The sequence below is a fragment of the Anas acuta genome, chromosome 4 (genome assembly GCF_963932015.1).
Source record: "Anas acuta chromosome 4, bAnaAcu1.1, whole genome shotgun sequence".
NCBI classification, from domain to species: domain Eukaryota; kingdom Metazoa; phylum Chordata; class Aves; order Anseriformes; family Anatidae; genus Anas; species Anas acuta.
In genome coordinates this window covers 45,284,933-45,299,120 of record NC_088982.1, presented here as the reverse complement: position 1 = coordinate 45,299,120, position 14,188 = coordinate 45,284,933, and the positions used below count along the sequence as shown (strand labels likewise).

At 35.8% G+C, this 14,188-nt stretch overlaps 1 protein-coding gene across 2 annotated transcripts in view; it reads right to left on the bottom strand.

Moving 5' to 3' along the window:
• Nucleotides 1–14,188, bottom strand: part of LOC137856085 (uncharacterized) — a 56,950-nt gene that overhangs the window by 10,755 nt on the left and 32,007 nt on the right. For both annotated transcript variants that reach the window (XM_068681029.1, XM_068681030.1), the window contains exons 14-16: nt 6,760–6,799; nt 6,472–6,523; nt 3,199–3,310 (exon numbers count right to left, since the gene is read on the bottom strand). In XM_068681029.1, the coding sequence (XP_068537130.1) occupies nt 3,199–3,310; nt 6,472–6,523; nt 6,760–6,799 (204 nt within the window). The remainder of the gene's footprint in view (nt 1–3,198; nt 3,311–6,471; nt 6,524–6,759; nt 6,800–14,188) is intronic.

Sequence of the window (14,188 nt, the reverse complement as noted above, 5' to 3'; positions counted from 1 at the left end):
AGAAGCAACTGACAAACATCTAAAACTTTTATCTGTTTTGTTTTGGTTTTGTTTGTTTGTTTGTTTAAAAAAGGAAAATTTAGCCCAAGGCACACAGTTAGCACATTTTCAGTCTAATGCGTTAAAAACTCAAACTTCAAGGAAGTGAAACGATGGTCTTGAAAATCAAATACGCTGGATAACCTTCAATTGTCTGTAATTGTCTGTCAATGCAATTTGAAAATCCGTCAGTCTTCCTTGTCTGTATCATTACTGCTTCTGCTGAGAATAGCAAACAACTGCTGTTTGTTCGTTTAATTTTAGAGAGTAAAAGACCCAATACTAAGATGTTATGCTGTAGGTGTGCCACATATGGAGTACTGGCTAGAGGCACATTGAGAAGTATTCACCAGTGTAACAACACCTGTTAATTTAAATTCATCCTCAAGATACCGATGAGTGTTTGAATAATACTTAAGTTTAACACAGTGGTAAGTTCAATTTAAAGTGTACCTACTATTAAGGCATGGGTAAATGTGCACTTTGTGAACTGTGGCAGCTAACGATGTAAAACCAGCCTCAGGCAAACAGTCACCACCTTCAATTCCACTCTGTCTACAGAGAATTACTGAATGCTCACACGAGCTGAAAGTGATTATAGCTTAGTCTAGCATAAGTTTCATGTATTACCAGCAAAGAATCATTGAAATGGTAACAATATACAATAAATGAGTTAACGTAAGAGGTTTGTTAAGAGCGCAATGCTCAATATTTTCCATACTCACTTCCATGAAAAAAGCAAGCAGAAGTGTGCAATGAAGCTTGCCAGGTAATACTAAAGGGTGTATTTATTCAACCGAGAAATATTATTTATGATTAAACATCTACATCAAAAGAGGATCTGAAAGAGTCCACTTAAGGCTCATTCCTTATTTTGAACAAGCCTACCATACTCTGTATACCACAGATATATATTTTAAATAATTTTATTCAATCCGTAATTCAAACAAAAAGTGTTTCTTCAAAGGCTGAAATGTGATGGCGTTCAAACTATGTAAGATGTAGAAGTCATCAACATTTCACACAGTCTTTGACAGCCTCCATTTAAACAAAACTAGTTCAAGATAGTGTTCTGGTGTTCTCATTTATTATTATCCTAATTGATTTATCCTCCATGATCTGTTTATCAGGAAATTGTTTTCTTTTAATAAACATCTTAAATCTACAGAAGAATTCTCTTCGAAGCTAGGGCAAACGGTAATTTCAAATTCCGCCCTCCCAGAACCACATCTAGCAGCATTTTTGAAATCCATTTTCGCATATTTCTCTTATCTGTTCAAAGACAACTAACAGTCCCTCACACTTGAGATAACCACAAAACCAAGGAAAATACTTCCATCCTTACTAAATGCTGACAAAATGTTTTAGCAGAAGTTACTTCTCTCACAGTCTAACCCATCTGTCTATTTCTCATGCATGTTGTCCATGCGTTAAGCCACATAAGTAGGTAAGTACTTTGTCACAGGCAGAAAACATTTCTATTTACAACTAAGGGCAAAAGTTTAGAGGTCTTTCTCAGGCGAATCAGAGCTCTGCTGACCCTCAAAACAGGAGTTTTGCCTGAATAAAGCTTGAAGAATTCAGTACTTAAATGCTGATGTCAGGCACCTCAGAGAGGTAACTTGAATGGTAAGAAGGCATTTGAGAGCAACAAGGAGTCAGAACTGTTTGTTTCTCCAATATTTAGCAATGCAGTTGCCTTGAAATAAAAAATGAAAAAAAAAATAATCAGGAACTTTGTTAACCTTCTGTTAAACACAGCAGTGACTTCCTACTCCTTAACTCACCCAGTCTGATGTTACTCTGCCCTCACTGGAGTCCCAGATAGAGATTTCGCTAAAAACTTTGATTTGCAACAGAAATAATCAAGAGCTGAAAACATACTGAAGACCTACAATTATTTGTGGATACACAAAAACTTCAATGAAGTGATGCGTGAAAAGATCACGCATCAGGAGAGAAAGAACTCACGCTGCAGACAGGCATTCAGTATCAGTGACTTTCAAATTGCAATAAACAGCCACACATGTATTTGAAAAATTCTCCACATGATACAGAACACCCCCAACTAAGTCACAGTTATCAATTCTATAACAGTTTTGAGAAATACTACTCATCTGGAATAGAGAATAAATTATATGAATGCACCAAAATGCTACGATATAATTCTTTTAGAAAATATGTATTTTTTGAGTATACACATAGTCAAATACCTAAATTACTTTCAATATTAATATATTTAAGTATTTAGAAAAATAAATCTTTATTTTAAGTCAACTGATTTAGGTTTGAAACTGTCTATTCAGAGCTTTAAATTAATTATGTAATTTCTCTGATGAGAAGGAGTAACAGTTCCCTTTTTGTCCAGCCAGAATCTTTATTAAGAAGTCTGCTATAATTTTAGGAAATATAGTATCTAGCTCTGACATTAGAAAGGATATGGAAAATCTTAAATGTCTAAGTGTCTGCAATTCTTAAACTACCTAATACTTAACTTCTATGAACAACTCAGAGTGAACACATCCTTTTTGTTGCAGACATTCTCACCTGCTCATTTCAGCTCATTGGTTTACCCTTCAAGTTTTTTCCTTTCTTTCTTTAGAGAAATTGATTAGAAAAGTCAATTAGGACCGATCATAAGGGATCATTATTCTAATACGTTTTCAAGTTATTATTTCCAGATGGTCCCATTCTCGTTCATTTTTATAATGCCTGACTTATGTAATATATCTGAATTTATTTACCCAAATTACAAGGTTCTGTATGTCTACCCTCCATTCTGAACACAAGTATATTGATCTAAGAGAAGATCAACTATGTCCTGGATTAACAAAATTTGCTGTGTACTCCGAAGCAATGTTTCAATTTCAAGTAGCATTCAAGTGTTTTCTTGGGTCTATGGCTTTGGTGCTTTTTTTGTTTGTTTTTAATTAACAATTTACTTGTTAATTAGTTGTTAGCCCTGTTATAGCCTCAAATACATTTTATATTGCTTGATGCTAATCTTCATCCTTCCTAAACTACTTTTCTTAAGTGTTTTGCAAAACGAATTAAAATGCACATTATAAGGTAAAATATATTTCATGGACAAAATTTAGTACATGATTTTATAGGACAAAGACTGCAAATGATACATTGAAAAAGAGAAGATGAACATACCTTTCAATTCACTGTCAATCTTGGGTGGATTATAGGGAACAGGTTCATCTGATGTAAATGTGAGATCTTCCTCAAATGTCTCAACATGCTGACCATTTAAAAACAAGCTGATCTGGAAAAAATACCCATTTCCAATTTGTCGAATTACACAGAAATCCAATGCAACACACAAATAAAACATTTTTCTAATGAAATATTATCTAGCACATTTTTAGTAACAGCTTTGTAGATAAGGTTTTACTCCTGCTTTTTAAAAAGTAAAAACAATAATGATCCATTCTCATCTTAAAAATATATTTGCACAAGGAAGAAATCGTAAAAATCATGTGCTTTCATAATAGAATAAATTTAACATATTGCTGTAGTAGATCAAAAAAAGATTAAGAAATGTACTTTAATATGGTAAAGTGACTGTTCTGTATGCTGTTGTCTCTGTTGTAAGGAAAAAACTAAAGTGATTCTGTAAGGGAACACATACAATGGCTGAATAGTTATGGCATTCACCTCTAGCTCTGGTAAGTCCATCTGATACAATATTTATAAAGTCTTGGGTAATTTAGCTTTGTACATTTTATTTCTGTGACTGCCATGGTCCAACATTTTTCCCCTTCAAAATCTATTCCTACACCTCCACACTGAAGAAATAACTTTTCTCCTTCATTTCCTAACAAGGGAGATTTCTCAACCCTGCATCATCAAGCAGGTATGACCTCTATCAGTCAGAAATATGGGTGAATAGGTAGCATCAGAAACAAATTAATAATGGGTGTTTTATTTTTATGTTGAGATGACACTATGAACTAAAAAACGCTATGCTGTTCATCTTGCATGAACAGAATACAAAAGAATCACAGAATCACAGAATCTCTAGGTTGGAAGAGACCTCAAGATCATCGAGTCCAACCTCTGACCTAACACTACAGTCCTCACTAAACCATATCCCTAAGCTAAGAGGAACTCTTCTTCCTCAACACCAAGTAGTCTGAAAAAATAGAGCCTGAAGTGTATTTCGTTAGGTGATTGGGCAATTCACACACATTGCAAGCAAAGGTTCCTTTGGTTACGTCATACAGCACAATAACGTAGAAAAATTAACTGCATCTATTTCATCTGCATTGAAGGATGTCCAGTGGTAAGTACTTAGACATACAGTCATGTTACACTGCTACAGTGAACTAGTGTATACCAACTTGGCTGCAGCAGTTATTACCATTTGTTCTCAGTCCTCAGCAAATGTAAGATCATTTTGCTCAGCAGTCTGAGAACAACTTATGAAAGAACACAGCAACAAAGGCCTCCAGTGCTTATCCAAGGAGAAGATAAAAATAAGTATTTCAGAAAAGTTCTTGCCTTCAGTAGGCTTGCTAGGATTCTTCTTCCCAGTGAAAGTTCTAGGTTACATTTTAAACAAGAAAAAAGCACACTTAGAAAATAACTACTGCTTTCACTGGAAAACCACTAGTGAGCTATGGTAAAATTGGGGCAATTGCATAAGAGCAGTGAAAACAACACACAACAAATGTGATATTGAATCCAACCTGAAATCCAGAAAAGTGTTATCAAACACAAAACAAAAGAGCCTATTGTGACAACATTAACATATCTGAAAATCTCCTTACGTGGCATTTTTGGTTTTAGGTCAGATACTAGGTTACTTCAATAGAAATTCCAATCTAGAAAAGCAGTTAATTCATACCTTATTTGCTCTGTAATCTCTAGCTAGACTTTTGCTGTTAATACCCAGCTAAAACTTTGAACCAAGGACTTGAATCACTTACACCACGCTTTTACATAACCTTTGCTGCACTTCAACAGCAGTACGTCACAAATTTTTTTTACTAGCATATCAGTGTGTTCATCAGATTAGTTACTTAGAGCAAGGAATTTGATTTTCTGTATGGAATAAGAGTAAGAGACACCACTTTCTTCCCCTGCTGAATTAGGTTACTATTTAATCTCAGCAGGCATTTTACTAAGTCTGGAACACAGTGCTAATTAATAATTTTACATTTAGTTTGATAAACAAAACAGCAGGCTAAACTTCCATGAAGATAATTACATATTAAACTTGGCAAAGACAAGCCATTCATATAAAGCAAAACATAAACCACCATAAAAATGACAAGTGCTTGAACTTCACAAATCTGCACCAGGAAGGTTCTGGCCAGGTATTAGGAAAAAATTCTTTACCATGAGGGTGGCCAAACACTGGAACAGACTTCCTAGAGAGGTGGTTGATGTCCTGTTCCTGTCACTGTTTGAGAGGCATTGGGATAATGCCCTCAGTAACATGCTTCAACGTCTGGTTAGCCCTGAAGTGGTCAGGATGTTGGACTAGATGATCTTTGTGGGTCTGTTGCTGTCTAACACAGAACAACATTCTGTCCTTTGGTCAATTTTTCAATTAAGTGAATGAGTGAGAAAGTTCTTGCATCAATTATTAGGATGCCTTAGCATAAATATGTACGCAGTAACTGAAAGTCAGTTAAAAGCCTCCGAAAAGGAAGGGCATATAATGCATTTTTGCCTGCAGTCTCCAATTAAAATACTTAATTTAATTTACTGAATTGTCGGATGATATTCAGAAAAAGAGGGACTGACATTTACAAATCCAAACATTTTGTATTTTCAGTAAAGCCAGTTTCTGCCTCTGCTTTATCTTGAAGCCTTAAAACTACACACAGGTACAAGCATAATGGAAAAGAAGTACGGCTCTAGCTTAATGTTTCCTCTTACACTGTACTTTCTCACCTAGGATTGCAATCATCCAAACCACAGTGTTTCAGGCTGAAAAAAAACATTCTTATGAACTGAATATGGTCACAGATAGATCTCATTCACAGGCTTCTCCATGATACTCATCACAACAGCACATTAGTGTTTCAGACTTCTACTTATATTGGAGAAAGTGTAAAATTACAGAAGTCTACTTCCATTTTTATAGACAGGGTAGTCAGAAGGAAAAGGTTCAGCCAACTCTGTTGATAAAATCTGTGTTAATTGGAGGAAGATCACTGAGTTTAACAGCTATTTCCAGTAGCACATACGAAGAGTAGAGTTGCATCAATTACAATGCAAGGTTGGCAAGTTCAACTGTTCTAAATATTGTGCGAATAACACTCTGGGAGATCTGGAAAGATATTTTTCAATGTTATCATTATATTTTGCAGTTTCACGACTCAAAGTTGCTGAAAAAAATGCCAAAGTCAGCATATTTTTTTTCAAATGGCTTCAAAAAAAACAGAGCAGGCTTTAAAAAGTAGTAAGTCTTACCTGGACATCACTTTTTGGATAATGGAAGAAAAATGGCTTCAAAACTGGAGACCTAGACACACAAAACAAGAATTATAGATGCATTTTATCAGAAATCAATAAAAATACCAGGTCATTTATCTTTCAGTTATTCATATACCTGGCAAACACTTGGAAACTTAAAAGCTATTTGGCCATGATTAGCAATCATTTTCTAAACAATTAGGAAAGTCCAAGAAATGCAGAAATTCCTTAAATTTCAGTATTAAGAAAGCAAGACTTTGATTTAAAATTAAAAAAATCACTTACACTCTAGGGCGCCCTCCAACTATTCCAGTGAGGCCGGGTGCTGGAAATTGAAAATAAATTCACAAAAATAACTGTTAGAAACATTTTGAGAATACCAAAGCTTATAGCTTAACATAATTTGAATTATTCCTATAATGCAGATTTAATAAATACTAGACAACATCTGGCAAGTTACAAATGGTATCAAATTAAAACAGCCAAACATTTTATACAGCAGTGAAAAGGGCAAAATGTGTAAAAACTACTGTGACTTAAAATAAAAATACATGTTTCAAAAGGTCAAATCAAACTATTTTGGAAGAACCAAATGAAGATTTTCCGCCCTTTTTTTTTTTTTTTTAATGCCAATGTCAGTCAGGTAGTCTGCATTTGGTAGAAGTACAACAGTCTGGGGGTTGGAGGAGGTAGTGATGGTTTTTTGTTCACTTTTAAAGAAAGCGGAGAAACAACTCTGACCCAATCCATATACTTGCTTAGTACAGTTTTATTAGATTTACTATTTTAGACGCATCTCTCAAGCATTTTCACTGGCTAATGTAGCTGGTTTTACAGTACTCTGTATTCTAAATCCCATTGTCTCTTTAATACATAGGCAATTTTGGAGCTTAAGACGTTACTGATTTACTGCAAATCTAGGATCATATGTTGGTCAAACTCATCTATTCTCAACATCAGGTTGCCAGATTTACCTAACACATCACTATTTCTGAAAGAAACAGTTCTGCTCTCCCTAGTATAGCTTCTGGCCCTTCTGTCTGGCACAAACAATATGCATACATGATACATCAGAAATCCATACAGAACTGCAGGGGAAGGAAATGGTAAAGTGAGTATGGTAAATGTAGGAATTAACACCCACATAGTGCATTTACCCAGCTTAATCCTGGCTAACACAGGTTCACTTTGCTTCATGCTTCTTTCAGGTGTGAATTCTCTCCACCTGTGCTCCAAACAGACCAAATGCCATGTAATCATGCTGTTGGGGTTCTAAACTTGCACCAATAACCTCCACCTCTCAGCAAGCTGCCTTAGCTTGGTTTCAGTGCCATGGTAATACAGACATATAACAGTGGTGGCACTGGTTGGTGCAACACAGCATAGGTCCAGAATAGAGAATCTAGCCATATCCACATTCACCAGATGAATGATTTCCCTGAAATAGTGTTTAATAAGATCCGTTACTGAAGCCTATGGAAAGACATGCAATCACATAGCCCTTACCTTGACTGCGCTGTTCTACAAATCAGAGACATATTTTGATACATCAAAAATTAAAGTCAGTGCACATTTGAACAACTGATTTGGGGATGGTTGATTACAGTATGTAGGTCTTAAAGTTTCAGAAGAGATCTCTTGCCTGAAGCTAGTCCATAGTAGCTCTGCAAGCTTGGCCAGTGTGCTACTGCAGTACTTGCACATTACAACTAGAGTTAGTGAAATATGGTTATCTTGTGAACTATCTTCACAGCTAGAGGCTGGAAATAAAAGCAAAACAAAAAAAACGCAGCAAGCTTTAGGAGGTGATATATGAGAACAATCTGAAGGGATTGGGTGTTAGTATCGACTCCCCTCTCTCCCTCAAAAAAAAAAAAACTTACCATTTTTTTAGCACAGTCTCTATCAAAAAAAGCCACAAATAACCACCTCTCTACCTAAAGTTCTGCTGCAAAGAACACACCAGTAGTCAGAATAGGAACTAACCCCTTACGTTACAGTTACATAATGTTAAATGACACAGGGAAGATTCAGCCCTACACATATTACCTTTATGCTCTTTCAAGCAGAAAATAGCCACTCAACATTAAAAACTAACTGGGTTAATTTACTGATGGACTTATGCTCCTAATTTGTTTATTTAGGTTGTCGAGGGAGGAGGCGGAATATGGTAAGGTCATGTTGAACATAGGTTCAGAAAGTTAATTTAAATTATCTGTGGATAGTCACATGGCTCACTTCCTGCTAGGCAGCTGAACTGCTCATTAAGGGTACCAGATTTTGCTCCAAAATATATTTCAGCTTCGTGAAAGCTTTCAAAGAAAATTGTTCACTTGCCTGCTCTCATACAACGGAATTCGGCTTCTACAATGAAACAGTTCTCTAAAAACTAATAAGGAAGTGATCCACCTAAAAACATGGACTACTCACACTTTGAGGCTACAATAACCTTGTACTGCTACTTGCTATTATTAGTCTTGCAAACTTCTGCAGCACAAAAGCTTCTGTTACAGCAGATTCCTCTGTAAACACATTACAGCTACCTCTGCACATAAATGCAATTTCAGAGCAAAGCTACAACAACTTTATTCATTTCTACCTTACAATTATTCAATTCATTGTTCATGTTAGTGTAACTAAGTTGGGAGCATATATAATTTTGTTTTTTTCCCTACATAGGGGTGTATGTGTATATATGCAACACCTCTTCCACTTCTCTTCAGACAAAAGAAGAGGAAACAAATCTTAAATTGATCATGGCCTGTGACTGGTGATTTGTTATTTCTGTAAACAGATCGCACTAGAGCTCAAAACCTCACCTGCATCTAAGGGCTTTGATACCTATCATGTTTCTCAAATAAGACTGAAAGAAGGCAATGGAAGTTTAAGCATAACTCTGTAAGAGCAGATTTACTGCTGTGGCCATACATTTTTCTCCTGAGTTACTTAAAAATTCCTCAGATCAACTGTTGTCACAAGACACTCTCCAGTTGGGAAAAAAAAAAAAAAAAAAAGATCTACTTGTGCTGCACTTCATACCTGCTTGGTTGGTTACTTAAGCATCTGTGCAGATGCTCTCCCCTCCTTCCTTTCTGGAGGAAGGTCTATCTCAAATAAAATGAAGTATGACTAATTTGCCATACTTGTAGAGAACATCCATCAGGCTGCACCATCAAGTAGATAAGATCTTCAGCTAAATTGAAGTTGTTGATCTCCTTTCCCAGAAACTTTACATGAGCACCTTCTGTTATCGGAACCCCATTCATTAGTCCCTCAAGGCAAATATCTGGTGGCAGATAAGGTATCGCTAAGCATGGTGTCATCCTATCTGCCTCCAGTCATCCACTTGAACAAGACCTTTCACTTGAAGCTGACCAACAACTCACCATCACAATCTGGCTGTCAGCTTCTGTGCCTCAGAACAGCACAAAATTCACATCAAAAAGGAGCTGAATGCCTTTCAGTTCACAAAACAGTTGGAGACTTTTTTAATCCATCTATATTCTGTTCATGTTCATCTGTAGGTATAGAATTTGCCTGGTATAATTGTCATACTGAATATGATATTTATTTTGCCTCAAGAGTCTGATCAGGTAGCTTGCCACACCCAGGAGCATTTTCGCTCACATGCCTGAGCACCTAACCTGACACTGCCAATTCCTCAGGTGACTGGACATTTAAAAGCAGTGAGTCAGTATTGGAGATCATGCCACTTAATTTCCACTGATTTCATTAACTCCTAAATATATGGCATGATTGGAGAAGTGTCTGGCACTACGTCCACTAAGTTTACTTCTTTCTAGGTGACTAAATACTAGTTTAGTACCCTTCCTTTGGGTATCAGTGCTTAAAAAGGTTTGGATCTATAAATAATCAATTATTATTCAACAGATCCTGCTCTTCTGTTGATCCGTGTAAATCTTTACAGTATTACCATGTCTTTTCACTTTGACTCCTTCTTCTTAGCCCATGTTCAATTTTATGATTTTTCAGCCCAACTACAGTAGGAAAAAAGTCATCCTCCCTGTGTACCCATACATATTTTATATTTATCAACGTTTTTCTTTTGTGTTCATGATTCTCCAGCATACCTGCAAGCTAAATTTTGTGCCCAATGGACAGTTTCTTCCAAATCTGAAGAACCTTGAGTATGTCAAAGTATACTAACGCTCCTTCTCCACCCCTATGTGATTCAGCAGCAGTATGCTGACAGATGAGCATGTAGGGAACACGAGGTGAAGTCCACTTAAGATATACTTCCTAATACAATAATTCCACCGTTTCTGATCCCCTGTACATGTTTTCACTCCTCATCTGCCACTGTGTTTAGTTTCTCACCCAACAGAACTTACAGAAGGATTGCCTTGCAAATACCAATACTTTTAAAGCTCATGTGTTTGAAGACAGCAAGTTTCCAACTAATTTCATGAACACTGGTATCACAAAACAAATGCCATGACTTACAAGAATTACAACTATCTGTGGCCACCTTCCTCATTGTTTGTCACATGTTCTTCTCTCTTCCCCTACACCACCTCTAGTTTTCATGCAAGCATTTGCGGGAGTGGATCCACTGAAAACCGGCCATGGCAATAATGAATGCTTAACACAGGCCCAAAGGAACACCTATTTCAACATGTATAACAGCCACGTTCTAAGATATTCTAAATGCATGCCAGAGATATGACGCCTGTAAGACACCCACGGCAGGAAAAATTTCTGTTGCAACCTGCAATTAGAGAGAGAAATCTGCAGCAAAACAAGCTTCATTAATTACAGCTCTCGTAATTCCCCACTGGATTTTCTGATGGCAGGATAGCCTTATTATTTTGCCCTCTTTAGTAGTTCTGTCCTATTCAAATCCTACCTTAAAAGGCCACACCTAATTTTTGTTTCTTATTTCTTTTTATCCTCTACTCTTGTCAAAAATACAATTCTGCACAATTCTGTGGACTTTTCAACAGAAAAGAACATTACACAGCATATGAAAGAAAGATGCTATACTGCATGACATTTTTTGTAAAATGTTTTGAGTAAAAAGCAATAAAATGGTCTGACTAGTGGAAGTTTAAAAGCTTTAAAAGTAGTTTAAATGTGAAAGGTGACACTTCTTTCTTTGAAGCTTCACTGAGTTCTAGAAGACAATCTTGTCTCGTGTTCACCAACTTGCATTTTTTGACCTTAAACTGTTTGTCCCTCATTTTTCTGGTGATTCAATTAGTTCAACCGAAAGCTTATTAAATGCATTTACCCCATATTCTAAGGAATTATGTATGTGGCATATATTTGTAACTCAACTGTTCCTACAATATAGTTAAGTACAAAATACGTACTTCTGCAATGTGGTCAATTATACATTCTAATTATTCTGTGTCCACTGAATACAGCAGATACACTATCTTCTGCAATGTTATTCTCAAACAAAAAAAAACAGGGCCTGTAATAAACCGCTAGGACCAGGACATTTCTTGAAGTATCTTCCAACACACTTATGAGATCAGTCATAATATTTACATACACTCAAGCACTTTAAAATCTCAAGCTGTATTAACCAGCTGTCATCTTAGTGTCAAACTCCGGTCATTTTAATGTGAAATAAGGGTCAGCACATGATTTTAGCTATTAATAAAACATTTCTTAGCTACTGAACTATTAAACTATAAATGACAGTTTCCCTCATCAAGGCTCTTCTTAAGCCTCTTGTACACCAGGCTTTTTTCACAATGATCTATACAAAAAAAAAAATACAATATAAAATACACTGTAACAAAAGAAACTGTTTAAATGCTAACCAAAAGGCTGATTGGACCTTATGTGATTTTTGCCAGTACTTTCACTGAACAGTACAAGCCTGGTCTCTGCCAACTGCCTCTTATGAAGTGAGGATGCATTTCCATAGACTGGGCTATGCAGGACCGTGCTGAACTCCCAGAGGCTACTACTGACTTAAAAATCTGAGCCTATGCATCTCAGATTCTTCACTGCAAAGGATAAAACATAGAACAAGAAAACAGCTCTAAAACCCTGCTATTAAGGCTCAACATTAAAGACAAACTTATTTTTCAGAAGACTATGTGCATTAAAAATCAAACAAAATTGCTATTATTGTTGAAGAAACATCAATTTTCAATGTACTGAGAAATAAAACCTAGTAAACTGAAAGCATTATTTCACCAATTGGAAGTTTAGCAATTTCGGGTGCTACTTGTAAAAAAGATAAGATTGTTTTCTTTTAATAGTAAGTATCACTTCAAGCCTTTTAAATGTGCATAATCCAAATGAGAACTGATTAAGTGTTTGAACTGGCAAACTAAATACCAGGCTCAAGAGAAGTTTACAGTGAAAGCGTTCCATCCCAAACAGAAAATAAACAACAAATCACTCTAATGTATGGCATGTCTATATACAGTTACTTCAGATTCTTCTCTAGGCTTAAGAATCTCATCTGCAATTTGAATAATATGAACTAGATATTTGTACTTTAGAACAGTTAGCACTGTGCAAGTACGCTCATGTGCCTCAGTGGATTCAATAAAAACAATGAAAATTTAAAACACATTAGTAAAAAAAAAAAAAAGTTGTAAGATTGCTATAAAAATCCTTGTTTTCTTTATTATGTAAGCTTGTTATTTTTTTAATGCCACCTTACCAAACTTCTCTCTTGCAGATCTAACGCCTTCTATATATTGCAGAGCAGAAAACCACACATGCTTCAGCCATATTCCAAGCATTCCAACACATTAAAAAAATATTCCTTTATTTTTCTTTTCTGATTCTCATTGAGAATGAGAGTTCATAAGAAACAGGGAATTTCAAAACAGCACACTGCTTTGGGACAGTTGTCTTCCTACTGATTTTCTGAAATAGAAATCTACCATAAAGGGGAAAAAATAATAAACAGCAATCCCAAACTGATCAAAAATTATACAGATCTCCTTTTATGAGGACTAAGTTCTATTACCCTTTCTATATACAAATATATAAAAATATATCTAAAAACATTTTAAAGTAATCAAAGTCACAAAAATGAGTCAAAATAAAATAAATGCAGACATTAAAGGCTTAAGATTCATTACGACAACTAAAAAGCATGTCTGACACAAGATATAGCACACAGTTTTAAGTCTCTGCTGTGAAGCATTATGAAGATCATTCTTCAGCAACATTGGTGCAATATGCCTTTTAATCACAGCAAGAATTTATTTTCATCTTGCTCTTGTTCCCTGCAAGGATGGAGAAGTTAACTGAAAATTCCTTGAAAATTTTATTGGGCAAAAGGAGTTCAAAAAGTTTTGAGCAATGTGATTTAAACTTAGTCTAAGTGAAAGCCACCAAAACTAGGTTTTTATTACTGGCCACTAATGAAATTAATACCTTTATTAACTACAATTTGTAACTCCCATATTATGGCATTATTACCAAACTGAAACTACCTACCAGGTCTAGCTCAAGGCACCATGAGAAATGACTAGCAGGCTGAAACAACCTGGACTGACAGCGTTCCTAGATTCCATCACAAAAGATATCGCTGACAAACACCACTAAATTTAAGAGCCTGGGTTTGACACTGCCTTCCTCTGAAAAAAAAAAAAAAAAAAAAAAACACACCTCATGGACTGGAGAAGGAACTCAGGACTTCCCATCCTTTTTCTGACCTATTAAAGCTCCTCTCTCTACTGTTCATTCCTAGATGAAGAGTATTTGGCTAATCCAG